Source organism: Prunus dulcis, chromosome 2, assembly GCF_902201215.1.
Source record: "Prunus dulcis chromosome 2, ALMONDv2, whole genome shotgun sequence".
Lineage (NCBI taxonomy): Eukaryota > Viridiplantae > Streptophyta > Magnoliopsida > Rosales > Rosaceae > Prunus > Prunus dulcis.
The window spans coordinates 10,530,881-10,543,895 of record NC_047651.1 but is presented as its reverse complement, the minus strand read 5'-3'; the positions used below and the strand labels follow the sequence as shown (position 1 = coordinate 10,543,895).

Genomic DNA, 13,015 nt, shown 5'->3' with positions numbered 1-13,015 from the left:
TTTGTGCACCAAAAAAAAAAAAAAAAACAAGAATTTAGCTCAAAGTATTTCATAATTGATTCATTGTTTTTCTTGAATCTATTTCTATGTATAGGCTGCGTTTGCTTGCCTCGAATCCATATTTGGAATGAGAAACAGTTCATTTCATTTGTGGCTTTAGTTAAATGGGAACTTCAAAGACAACTAAAAGAAAGATAATTAATTCTGTTTAAAAGGCATACTACAAATTCAATTAGGGTATATTTACTAATTAGGAATGGAAGTAACTACGGATTAGATTAAGCATGAACCAAATTAAACAAGCATCGTAGTTATGCATTTCATCCATCATGAATCGGAGGGAAAATCATTTTGATTACGAAAATACCATTAAAAAAAATATGTTTTTTTTATTTTCCAAAGACCACTACAATTTTTCATATGAAAAAAAATTAAAATTGTGAGGGGTATTTTTTGGCATGAAAAACTTGATTCCCTTCACTATTTTCCAATCCCACCTCCCCTTTTCGGAATCAAATCTCTTCAATATCAAGAATCAGAAATCAGATTTGTTATGGGCCGCGTATTACCGTTGATTCATCAATGTAAATAAACAAAGGAGTCATCCAGAATGAGAATGACAAGAGGTGGCAATATTGTACACAACCCGTTAACTCGACACAAATTCGCACAAAAAAATTCAATATTCGGGTCTGAGTTATCATGTTATGTTGATATCGTGTTGACTCGTTAGCCACCCATTAAGCTGTCTTGTTGTGTCAATTCACGAATACCTATTAACTTGTTAAACTCAGGGGATTTTTTATAAATTTATTTTCTTCTTCTTCTTTTTCTTTGTTTTTTCTTTCTCTTTCTTCTCTTCCATCTTTTCCTCCACCATAATTTTGAAGCAACAAATCGTCATCAATCAAGAGCATCAATTTATGAGGAAGAAGAGAAACATACTCCGGGAGGTTTCAAACCTTAGCTCTCAAAGAAAGGTTCAAACTCATTAATAGGGTGGTACCGTAGATAACCCTATTCCATCTCTCTCTCTCTCTCTCACTCTCATCCTCTTCCAAATCCAGAAGCTGTGACTGTTTGAATTGGTTGATTTTTTAATTGTTTAATATTTCTATTTTTATTTTTTATTATGATTTTTTTCATTTTGTTTTTAATTCTTAACTGGTTATCGTGTCGTGTTGTGTTCGTGTTTGACATTTCCAACCTATTTTCTTATCGTGTCGTGTCGTGTCGTGTCAACCCGTTAAGAAAAACGAGTTGACACAAACACGACATGAACACTGCAAACACAACACAAATGCCAAGTCTAAGAAGGATTGTCATTCTACTCATAACCATTTCGGTTATGTAAACATGCACTTATTTAATCTAATACACGAAATGCAAAATTACAGCTTCTACCATTTTAAACATTCAATGTGAATAAAAATAAACGTAACCTTTCAATCTGTTTTTTTTTTTGTTTCCAACAAATTGAGTAGTTTAATTTCTTCATCACGATGGATATAGGTGAAATTTCGACTATATTACAAATGTCATCATGAATTGTAGACTTCCATGCCCCGTTTGTTTGGTTGGGATTCTAATCATGAATGAAAATTCGTTTCTCATTCCATCACGACATGATGTTTGGCCAATTTGGAAAGGAAACAAGACAAAGCAATTGATATACAGCGAGAGATGGGTCAAATGATGTATAAGGCTATATATATGTTTTGGTGTTTCGGATTGCTCGAGCACTTAAGTAAATAGTGAATTTTGGTAAAGCGCGATACAAGTTTCATGTATCATTTTTTAATGTTGGAATAAGTAGTATTTTCTTTGTAATTAAGTTTAAAAATTATTATTAAAAAACTTCAAGAATTATTTTTGTTTTGGGAACTGATTTTCCCACTCATCTTTTGTTCATTTATACTCATTTTGTTGGAAATTATATATTCCCTCTCCACTTTGTTCACTTACATTTCTTTTTTATGTTATAGTAAAAAGTATTAGAGAAACATAGGAGTGGGAAAATCATAAAAGAGTGTAAATGAAAAAAAAAAAAAAAAAAAAGGGAAAAATCAGCACCCCTTAGCGTTCTATGTTTTCTTTTGCTAATTAAATTTCCTTATTCTATTGGGGCTTATGTGTATTATACAAATAAACATCATATTTATTCTATATCTGGCAGAGCCCATTCGGCAAGGAAAAAAATCAGGAAATGTGGCGGCCCCCTGCCAAAGAACCAGTCAGGCTCCCCAAACCTAGTTGCCACATCGCCCTCATGACATCTGCCTTCACCACTGTAAGCACAACGACCACCTTCGGTCAAGCCACTTGCCATGCTGGTCTGCTCTATGCACTTGTTGCGCCACTCAAAACTTGTGACATGTGTCATCAAAGAAATAACACAAAGTGCCTCCCATTTTTCCTCTATCAAATACGGCACTCGCCCTAATGCACCAGATAATAGTAATTTGGCACATTCACTATTACGCTGTCAAATTATCTTCGCTAATCAAACTTATGATAACTTAAGTATCGAAGTATCTTCGACCAGTACCATACCAATGTTAAATTTCTTCCCTTTGCTTTGCTCTTTTATAAATCCACCAAGAGTTGTCTATAAGCGAATGACACAACTTTAGAACCAATTGTGTATGAAAAAGAATTATGTGAGAATTATTATTTTGGTTTATACCAACGGCCAAATAGTTTAAGGCATTCATGTTCATTGATTAGCTAGTAAGTCTGGTTTTATTTCACTAGGAAAAGTTCAATGTTCAAAGCTACTAGCCTTTTCCACTGAACTCTTTCAATTGTATTCATTTTAATTTTTCGAATATTATCCAAGCATATGGGGAATTTTAAGGAATCATATTTTTAATTTTTTTAATAATTGAATGGAAATTAAAATTAAAGGTGGGATCAATTGTTCTCAATTGGAAAGATTTTTTTACCTACCGAAATTTTACATGTCTAATAGGTTTGGTACTTGACCATTCCAAATTCATTAATGTGTTATAAAACTATATATAATATTTTAAAATTTTCAATGTTATGTTATTCCAAAGAAAAAATTAAATATTTTGAAGAGTACGGTTAACTTGTCAGTTCTAAAGAGAGAGAAATGGGTTATAGTTGAGTTTGACAAGTCTGTTGGAGGGAGTTTGGCTTATGTGGCTCACCTAAATTAACATTCCAAAACTATTGAAGATGCTCTTACTACGATAGAATAGCATTTGGTCCCACAATTTTAGAAAATGACCCTACCTTATGCCATATAACCCTAGAAGCTGTTGAGAATACCTAAAACTCATAATCATGAATATTTTGAAGTATGAAATCTTTAATTGGAAAATGTGGATTTGTAGATAAATGACCAAAATACCCCATACGTGTTTTATTTCTCTCTACACAAATAAAATGTGGATGTGCTATAAATGTTCATATAACGTGTTTCTCATATATTTGTTGAATATAGAAAGTCATTATATATATATATTTATATTTATATTGTATATTTGTTGTGAAAATAACCAAAATCCTAGCTGATGGTGGATATTGAGGCCACTCGGCACCCTTGGCACGAGGCCTATTTGATGTAGTCCAAGCCGTACCTTCAACGGCCAAACGACAATTTGCTACTTTCTAAGAGAAAATTGATTTTGTTGTACTCAATCAGTCATGATACAAACAAAAGAGAAAGACTATTGGAATTGACAACCTGAAGGAATCTAAGGAAAGTGTTATGCAATTTCATTACAATCAATTTGTATACTTTCAGCCCACATTTGTTTGACTGTTCAATAATATGCTGATGTCAATTTCTGCAAGAAATGTATGGCAAAGAAGAGCACGGCATAGCGACAATTAGTAACAAAATGAATGAATCATTCTTTTGTTTCGTTTATGTATTGAACTAAAAATATGTAAGGTCAAAATATAAATACATTAAACTGTAAGGACTGCAATGCAAAACCCCGATCGAGAGATAGAGACTCGTCGCAATCATTAATGGCGACCACGCGGAAACATGACGTTTTACCGTTCTGTCCCCAGCCTTTATTGTATCTGCAAAGCGGGTCGGGTCATGGAGTACGGAGGGACCGACATGCAAAGCAAATGTGTAAAAGTCCGACCCCGGGAATCAAGAAAGTTGAATTCACATGGAATGCTAAAAAACAGAGAGAGATTCAAAAGGCTTTCACCACACCAACCCTCACTAATTAAATACTTGGTAGTTGCCTAGTTGATATTATCTTCTTATCCAAAAAGTCCAAAAACACCTTTTATTTATTTATTTATTTTTATTTGGATTGATTGTCTTTCTTGGTCACTTTTTTTTGGATGGTTAGTGCAAACTCAACTTAATTAGGGAATGTTTTAATGAATTTTAATTAAAATTTGACTGACCAATATGGGCTTATTTGCCTAACTCATGTTTGTTTAATTTAAAATTAGGGCATGCTTAGTTGATGAGTCAATTTGTTTATCTCTGTCTTTGTGCCAAGGGGACCCAAGAAGAGACTATGGTGGCAATTACTATTTATAATATTATAGGGGGGGTAGTTTATTATGATAGTACATGCCTCTTATTTGCACAAACAAAGAAAGTTGAAAGTTGAATGATTAACTCTCATCATGAGAGTAAACTTGCGTTTATCACTTTTTTAGGTAGATTGTCATAATTTCTTTTTTAGGTATAAGAGATAGTTTAAATTAGAGTGCTGAAGGTTCGAATATGAGACCATTAATCTGTAAGTTAAGAACAAATTATTTTTAATTCCATCTAAAAGCGATTCGAAACAAAAATCACAATCCTCATTTTAATTTGTGGAGTCATGCAACCATGATCCTCGTCTAATACTACATTTCACTGATGAAGAGTAGAGAATTGATGGATCCTATACAAGAAGGTTTGGTGGTGGTGGCCCTATCTCATGGAATATCATCTTTGAGACATACTCGATGTTAATTAATCCCTTAATTAAGTTGATTGGTTGTTCACGGACGATTCTGGATTATTTCACTTCCATGGGTTATCCGTCAGCATTTGCTATGGCACATATCTTCCTGTTATGGATGGTGCGTCTAATACATTCTACGTGACACTATGACACTAGTATTATCATCAATATACTTTATCATTTTAATTTATTATGGCTAACATGTAGATAATTTGTTCAACGGAGTCTAGCCTAAAGGAAAAGGGTATTGACTTGAAGGTTAGTAGTCTCACGTTTGAATTTCATGACACCTTAATGCGTGTGTATGTGAGAGAAAAACCTCCACCCCTTCGAGTTTACACTTGTACTAAAAAAAAAAAGTCTAAATAATTTGTGCGCAAAAGGAGCTAGTAATAATAAAAAAATCTTGTTTGTACCTTGCACCAAGGGGCTTGATATTTGACATCAGCATGAGGAGGACTACAATGCCCTTTGGTACCCTCGGTCGAATGGCAAGACTTGTTCTTGAAGCCATTTTTTGTTCTGACTAAGGACTCCACTATTTAGGGACACGTATCACCACCTCGTGTCACATCTGGAGTCCTGTTGAAGAAAAATGTGAACTTCCTAACATAATTTCACCATCACTAATTAAATAATGAGATTTTATTATTTTAGGTTCCATCCATTTGAGACACGGTGTCTCTTAATTACAATCTCTTGCTTCAAAGGAAAACCTTTTGATTCCATTATAAAGAAATAGAACGTGTGTGTTTGGTTTTGTTGCTGCCCCTAAGTCGAACCTCAAAGTGCCAACATATCCCTTCAGGGAATCAAGCCACTCGTAGTTCAAAGAATTGCAATGAATAAAGACTCATTTCGAGGGAAATTTGATTTGAATTGTATTGGGAAGTGTTTGAGTGAATTTAGCTGAATAAACCAGGGATTCGATATGGAATTGTGTTTGGGGGGAATTTGGTTAAGAATAAACCAGTGATTCTGTTCAATTTAAGATTTGAACGATTGCATCTAGATTGAATCTCTAGATTGCCTACTTACCCTTTTGAAGGGATCAAACCAACGTAGTTCCAAAATTGATTTGAAAATTAATGGGTAAGTGTGGCATACTAATTAAGAATTTGTGTCTTTGAGACAATTTGGAGACTTTCATATGTACATGACCCATGGTAAAAATTAGGAATTAATGGGTAAGTGTGGCCCACTAATTGAGAATTTGTGTTTGAGATATTTGAATTTAATCTTATTGAAATTTGCATGGGTAGATGACCCGTGGAAAAATTGGATGGTTTTGTACCATTTTTCTTATTGTCAATGTCCAAGAAAAATAATGAGCAATTTTGATTAACCCACTAATTTTTTAAAATTGACATTTGCACTTGGAAAAGTGTCTTGGTGAATTTGGATAGGATAAACTAGGGATTCAAATTTGGTTGCGGTTGTGTCTATTGGAATGGTAGACTACCTACGTACCCTTGATGGGATCAAATCGACGTAGTTCCAAATTTAGAAATTAATGGGTAAGTATGGCCCACTAATTTAGAATTTATGTCTTTAAGATAATTTGGAGACTTTCATATGTACATGACCCATGGTAAAAATTAGGAATTAATGGGTAAGTGTGGCCCACTAATTGAGAATTTGTGTTTGAGATATTTGAATTTAATCTTATTGAAATTTGCATGGGTAGATGACCCGTGGAAAAATTGGATGGTTTTGTACCATTTTTCTTATTGTCAATGTCCAAGAAAAATAATGAGCAATTTTGATGAACCCACTAATTTTCTACAATTGACATTTGCATTTGGGAAAGTGTTTAGGCGAATTTGGTTAGAATAAACTAGGGATTCAAATTTGGTTGCGGTTGCGTCTATGAGGATGCTAGACTGCCTACGTGCCCTTGACGAGATCAAACCAACGCTGTTCTAAATTTCGATTTAATTTGCATGATTTTGTGCCATCTGGGCTTGTGACATGGTTTTGTACCACTTGGGGTTTTGGCGTAGCTTTCTACCACTTGGGATTTGACGTGGTTTTGTACCACTTGGAATTTGGGGTAGTTTTGTACCACTTGGGATTTGGCGTGATTTTGTACCACTTGAGTCTTCACTGTAAGATCCCACATCAACCAACGGAGAGGGGGTGATGTGCCTTATATGTGCACACCCGCATCCATCTAGCACGAGGTCTTTTGGGAGCTCACTGGCTTCGGAGTCGTAGGAACTCCGAAGTTAAGCGAGTTGGGGGCTAGAGCAATCTCAGGATGGGTGACCCACTGGGAAGTTGCTATGAGCTCCTAGAAACAAAACCGTGAGGGCAGAGAGGGGGGCCCAAAGCGGACAATATCTTGCTACGGCGGAGCCGATCCCGGGATGTGACAATTTGGTATCAGAGCCACTTTGCCGTGTGGTGCGAATGTGCCGACGAGGACGTCGGGCCCTTAAGGGGGGTGGATTGTAAGATCCCACATCAACCAACGGAGAGGAGGTGATGTGCCTTATATGTGCACACCCGCATCCATCTAGCACGAGGCCTTTTGGGAGCTCACTGGCTTTGGAGTCGTAGGAACTCCGAAGTTAAGCAAGTTAGGGGCCAGAGCAATCCCAGGATGGGTGACCCACTGGGAAGTTGCTCGTGAGCTCCCAGAAACAAAACCGTGCGGGCAGAGAGGGGGGCCCAAAGCGGACAATATCGTGCTACGGCGGAGCCGATCCGGGGATGTGACATTCACTTGACGATTTAGGAATTAAAGGGCATTTTTGAAATTTAAGCCCATTAATCGATAATTTGAAAACTTGAGACTTTGCACCAATTGTTCGCCAACTGGATTTTTAATGGACAAGTCCATTAAGCTTGGGACTTATAATGAACAAGTCCATTGTATTTGAGGCCGTCAAGTCATGGAATGTCGACTTGAGATTGACTGATCTTGAGATGTGAGACAAGCCCAATGCATATGAGACCATTAGGTCTTGGGCCATCAAATCTTGTAATTTCGTGTTGGGCCTATTGCTGTCGATGATTTGGTAATGAGCTGAATCCTCATAAGCCTTTAGCTTTCTTGATCATGTCTTCTGAGCTCAAGGCAACAACACACATGGTCTTTCAACATGTGAATTGAAGTCTTTTGTGACCTCTTGCTATTTTGTTTGTTCAATTTTGTGCAGGTGGCAAGCAATTTATCTCCTTCTGGTAATAAAGTAAAGAGAACAAACTTCTCTTTCTCAACTTTATTTGTTGCAAGCCAAGAGAGAAAGAAGTCTTCTTCCTTTTGGTTTCCTTTCTCTGAATGTGTGGGGCCCATCATAGACTTCACCTATTTCTTAGATACTTCCTGCATGACAGAGAGAGGCTTGAAGCATGACAGAGAGAGGCTTGAACCTTTACGTGGTGGGTGAACCACCACATCCACATCCAATCTTTTTATTTTTGTTTGTCTCAAGCCGGTTGGAATATCTCACTTAGTAAATCAAATGTCTCACTTGCAAGTGTTGAGGAAGAGTCCTCCTTATTTAATTTTTTTTTTCTTGCTTTGATTGTGCTGCATAACAAAAGAAAGAAACAAAGTTTTTGTTTTTTTTTTCTTCTGCACATCTCACGTCCCTCCACCACACTCATTCTTCTTGTTCTATTTTAGCTTTGCAAATCTCCACCAAAGGCAAGATAACTTGTCTTGCTTCATGTGCAGGTGACGCAATGAGATATAAGAGATAGGGAGATCGAATGATAACCCTACAAGTAACAATGTCGGAATTCACCAACAAAATGGAATCCACTAGAGAAATTGAGTAAACCTCAAATATATTCATTGAAAATAATATGAATAATCTCAGGATGCACCAACCTATTCCTTTTATGCAAGAGAAACCTTAGACTTGCTTGGAAAGCTAATGAGAAACCCTAGACTTGCTTGGAAAGCTAATGAGAAACCCTAGACTTGCTAAGAAAGCTAATTAGAAAACAAAAAGGAAAATAATAAAAGTTTCCTAAAATATTCTAAAAACTTTAAACGCAGAAAAGTCAAAGTAAACGATCAAATTTGGCTAAAATAGCCCATACGTCACAACAAAGCAATGTGTTGCATTTGTCATGACATTCTCTTCTAAACGATAGGTCATGGACCTGATTCTGAGCTCAGAGCCCATACTTGCACAGATTGGGCTTTGCTGACTCGACGACGTGCACGCCTGTCCAGCTATTCCTCGATCAACTCGGCCATATGTTCTACATTAGTCCCTTCCACTTCGGAAGAACTCGACCCCGAGTTATCTTTAGGATAGAGTGGATCATCTTCATGGCATACAGGTCAGCAACATTGAAAGTGCTTGAAATCTCCATGGATGAGGGCAAGTCCACAACATAAGCATTGTCGTTGATCATCTTTAGAATCTTGTAGGGACCATATTTACTGGGCTATAAACTGCGATAAGTACCCACTGGAAACCTCTCCTTCTTCAAACAGACCATGACGGAGTCGCCTTCATTGAACACCTTAACTCGTACATGTTTGTCTGCGGCGGCTTTGTATTTAGCTGTGGTTTTCTCCAACCTCTCCTTGACCTCATTCTTCATGGCCTGGACATTTTCTGCCATATGCTCAGTTGCGGTACTTACACCATGGGCCTTGGGTAGCTTCACTAAATCAATCACATGGTTAGGAATCGAACTGTAAACCAAATTGAAAGGTGATTTTCCTGTGGCATGTGAACAACACTATTATATGCAAACTCAACTTGAGGCAGTGCATTATCCCACTATTTGGGTTTGTCTCCCCAGATGCTACAGATCATGTTACCCAAAGTTCCGTTAGTAACTTCTGTCTGGCCATCAATTTGGGGATGTGCGGTACTGCTGCGATTAAGGGTGGTTTCAAACATCTTCCATAAAGTAACCCAAAAGTGACTGAGGAACTTCGTGTCACGATCAGAGGTGATGGATTTGGGCACACCATGCAAACAAACAACCTCCTTGAAAAATAATTTGGCTACGCTAGTTGCATCATTCGTCTTCTTGCACGCGATGAAGTGCGTCATCTTGGAGAACCTGTCAACAACAACAAAAACAGGATCTACTCCCCTTTGTGTACAGGGGAGTCCCAACACGAAGTCCATTGAAAGGTCTTGCCAAATATCATTAGGCATAGGCAAAGGCATGTAAAGACCAATGTTTTGAGACTGGCCCTTAGACACCTGACAAGTATAGCACTTTTGCACGATCTTTCCACGTCATTTTTCAATTGTGGCCAATAATAACGCTCCTCCATGCCAGCAATTTTTTTGTCTCTTCCTAAGTGCCCACTTAGGCCGCCTCCATGTAAATCTCGAATTAGCTTCTCCCTCAAGAAGGTTTCAGGAATACAAAGTTTGTTACCTTTAAACAAATAACCATAAGTGGGGTGAAAATTTGTAACAGGTTGGTTGCGAACACACTTAGACCAAATCTCCTTAAAGTCTTCATCGACTTCATACAACTCCTTCAAGAACTCAAATCCCTTAACCTTTTGAGCCATGGTAACTAGTATGTTTGCTCTTCGGCTCAAAGCATCTACCACACGATTAAGGGTACCTGATTTATGTTTAATCACAAAAGGGAATTTCTGCAAGAAGGTACTCCACCTTATATGCATCTTGCTTACGGATTTCTGACTGTGGAGGAACTTCAGGGCCTGGTGAGTTGCATCAAGTAGTGCTCATACTATTTCAAAACATGAACCACTGCATAAAATTCTTACTCATAAATACTCCATATTTGGTGAGCTTCACTAAGTTTCTCACTAAAAAAGGCCACTGGTTTCTTCTCTTGAGACAAAACTGCACCTACTCCCACTTCACTTGCATCACATTCGACCTCAAATATCTTCTCAAAGTTAGGAAGGGCTAGGACTGGGGCGGTGCATAGCTTGTGCTTAATGAGTGCTAAACTCTTCTCTTGCTCATCACCCCACTGAAACTTTCCTTGCTTCAAACACTCAGTGATGGGTGTAGTAATGATGCTAAAATCATGAACAAACCTTCGATAAAAGGTAGCCAACCCATGAAAGCTTCTTAACTCACTTACTATTGTCGTGGTAGGCCAGTCACTAATAGCTCGCACCTTCTCATCATCCACCTGAATGCCATCCTCGCCAATAACATAACCTAGAAAGAGTAATTTATTGGTACATAAATTACACTTTTTCAGGTTGATGAAAAGTTGGTTTTCCAAAACTCGAAAGACCTGTTTCAAATGCTCCAAATGTTCTTCCTTGGTTTTATTATAAATTAAAATATCATCAAAATATACCACAACAAAAGAACCGATAAAAGGACGAAGAACCTGGTTCATAAAGTGCATAAAAGTGCTTGATGCATTTAATAAACCAAACCATTCACTCGTACAAGCCATCCTTGCTTTTGAACGCAGCTTTCCACTCATCACCCGGATTGATGTGAATTTGATGGTAACGACTTCAAAGGTCTATCTTCGAAAACACCTTAGAACCCTCCAACACATCCAGCATGTCTTCCAACCGTGGTATTGGAAATCTGTATTTGATAGTAATTTTGTTGATCACCCTACTATCAACATACATATGCCATGTTTCATCTTTTTTGGGCACCAGCAATAGTGGGACTGCACAAGAACTCATGCTCTTACGAATAAACCCTTTTTGCAGCAACTCTTCTATCTTCTCTTGTAGAATTTCATTCTCCTTGGGAGTCATGAGATAATGTGGTAGATTGGGGAGACTTGCTCCAGGCACCAAATCAATCTGATGTTGGATATCCTCCTTCATGGGAGGTAGCTGGTTGGGTATGTTGTCAGCAATCAACTCCTTGAACCCTTGCAAAATTTTCTGCAATTCTTTTGGAATTTCAGCTTTATCAAGTATGACTGCACCATGGGATAAATTGTTTCTGCATCTTTAACAGCTTATAAATAGTCACGTTCATTACTAGCTATGGTGAGGAAATTGGGATTCGCGGCTGGTTTCTCAAGTTTGACAAAGTCGTTCATGGGAGCCTTAGCAATTTTATGAGAGCCCCAATTGAAAACATACACGTTATCATGTCCGTTATGAGTGGCATATGTATCAAACTGCCAAGATCTACCCAACAAAATGTGACTAGCATCCATATTAATAATATCACAAAGAACCTCAGACTTATAATGCTTACCAAATGACAGCGGTACCTTGCAAACTTCTATCACCAGAACTGAAGGGCCTCTCTTCACCCATCTCAAGGAATAAGGTGATTCATGCTTCTCTGTTGGCAACTTTAAATAATCCACGATTTTTTTGGATATGAGTAACTCCTGCTGCAAGATTAGGTTAATTAATTCATCGTCTTCCTCATAGGCGAAATCAGCTCATTCGTACTATTCATCAGTACCATGATCCTCATTGTCATCCTCATTCACTTCAGCTAAGTTAACTTGCCTACGATTGAGACAATCGTTGGATTTGTGGCCCGGTTTGCTGCAACGATAACAGTGATCTCCATAAGGTTTTGCATAAGGATTCGGTCTTTGGAAACGACTTTTATCCCCAGTGCAGCTACTGCCTTCTGCTGCTCCCTTTATGCCTTGTCATTTATTAGTATTATTATTCCTAGGAACTTGTTCAATTTCTTTACCTTTGTCTTTTGCAGGGATAGGTGAATTGGCAGATTTCTTCTGAAAATTGCCAGAACTCGATCGTCTCTCGTTCTCCATAAGTTCTGCCTTGAGGGCCATATTATTAGCCTCTTGCACGGTCCAGAAAGTCTGCAACCCAGTTCGATCTTGGATGGAAGGTTTAAGCCCATTCATGTACCTTCACACTTGTTGACTATCAGTTTCATCTAGGCTATTACATTCTGCGATGTGCAAAAATTCAGATGTATACTCTGCCACCATCCTATGGCCTTGGATGCAATTGTGGTAAAGGCAATACAAATATTGCTAAAAGTCTGCCAAGAGGAATCTATCCATCATTAATTGCTTCATCCGTCGCTAAGTTCACGCAGGAGCTTTGCCTTGCCTTTGGCGCCTCTTCTGTAATTGATACCACTATATTGCAGCACTACCTTTGAGACGAAAAG

At 37.7% G+C, this 13,015-nt stretch overlaps 1 protein-coding gene across 1 annotated transcript; it reads right to left on the bottom strand.

The window, feature by feature from the left end:
• Positions 1-9,147: 9,147 nt before the first annotated feature.
• On the bottom strand, positions 9,148-12,743 carry LOC117618095. The gene is made up of 8 exons (XM_034347719.1): positions 12,569-12,743; positions 11,425-11,825; positions 11,249-11,267; positions 10,694-11,089; positions 10,142-10,517; positions 9,748-9,995; positions 9,386-9,646; positions 9,148-9,242 (listed from the first exon to the last, which is right to left on the bottom strand). The coding sequence occupies exons 1-8, from the start codon at positions 12,741-12,743 to the stop codon at positions 9,148-9,150; spliced, it is 1,971 nt and encodes a 656-aa protein (XP_034203610.1).
• Between the last annotated feature and the right edge of the window lie 272 nt (positions 12,744-13,015).

Coding starts and splice junctions, on each gene's coding strand:
- LOC117618095 (XM_034347719.1), bottom strand. CDS start 12,743: ATGAATGGGCTTAAACCTTCCATCCAAGATCGAACTGGGTTGCAGACT. Junction 10,518..10,693: donor TGAAGCTCACCAAATATGGA/GTATTTATGAGT, acceptor AACATAAATCAG/GTACCCTTAATCGTGTGGTA. Junction 9,647..9,747: donor AGTTACTAACGGAACTTTGG/GTAACATGATCT, acceptor CACATGCCACAG/GAAAATCACCTTTCAATTTG.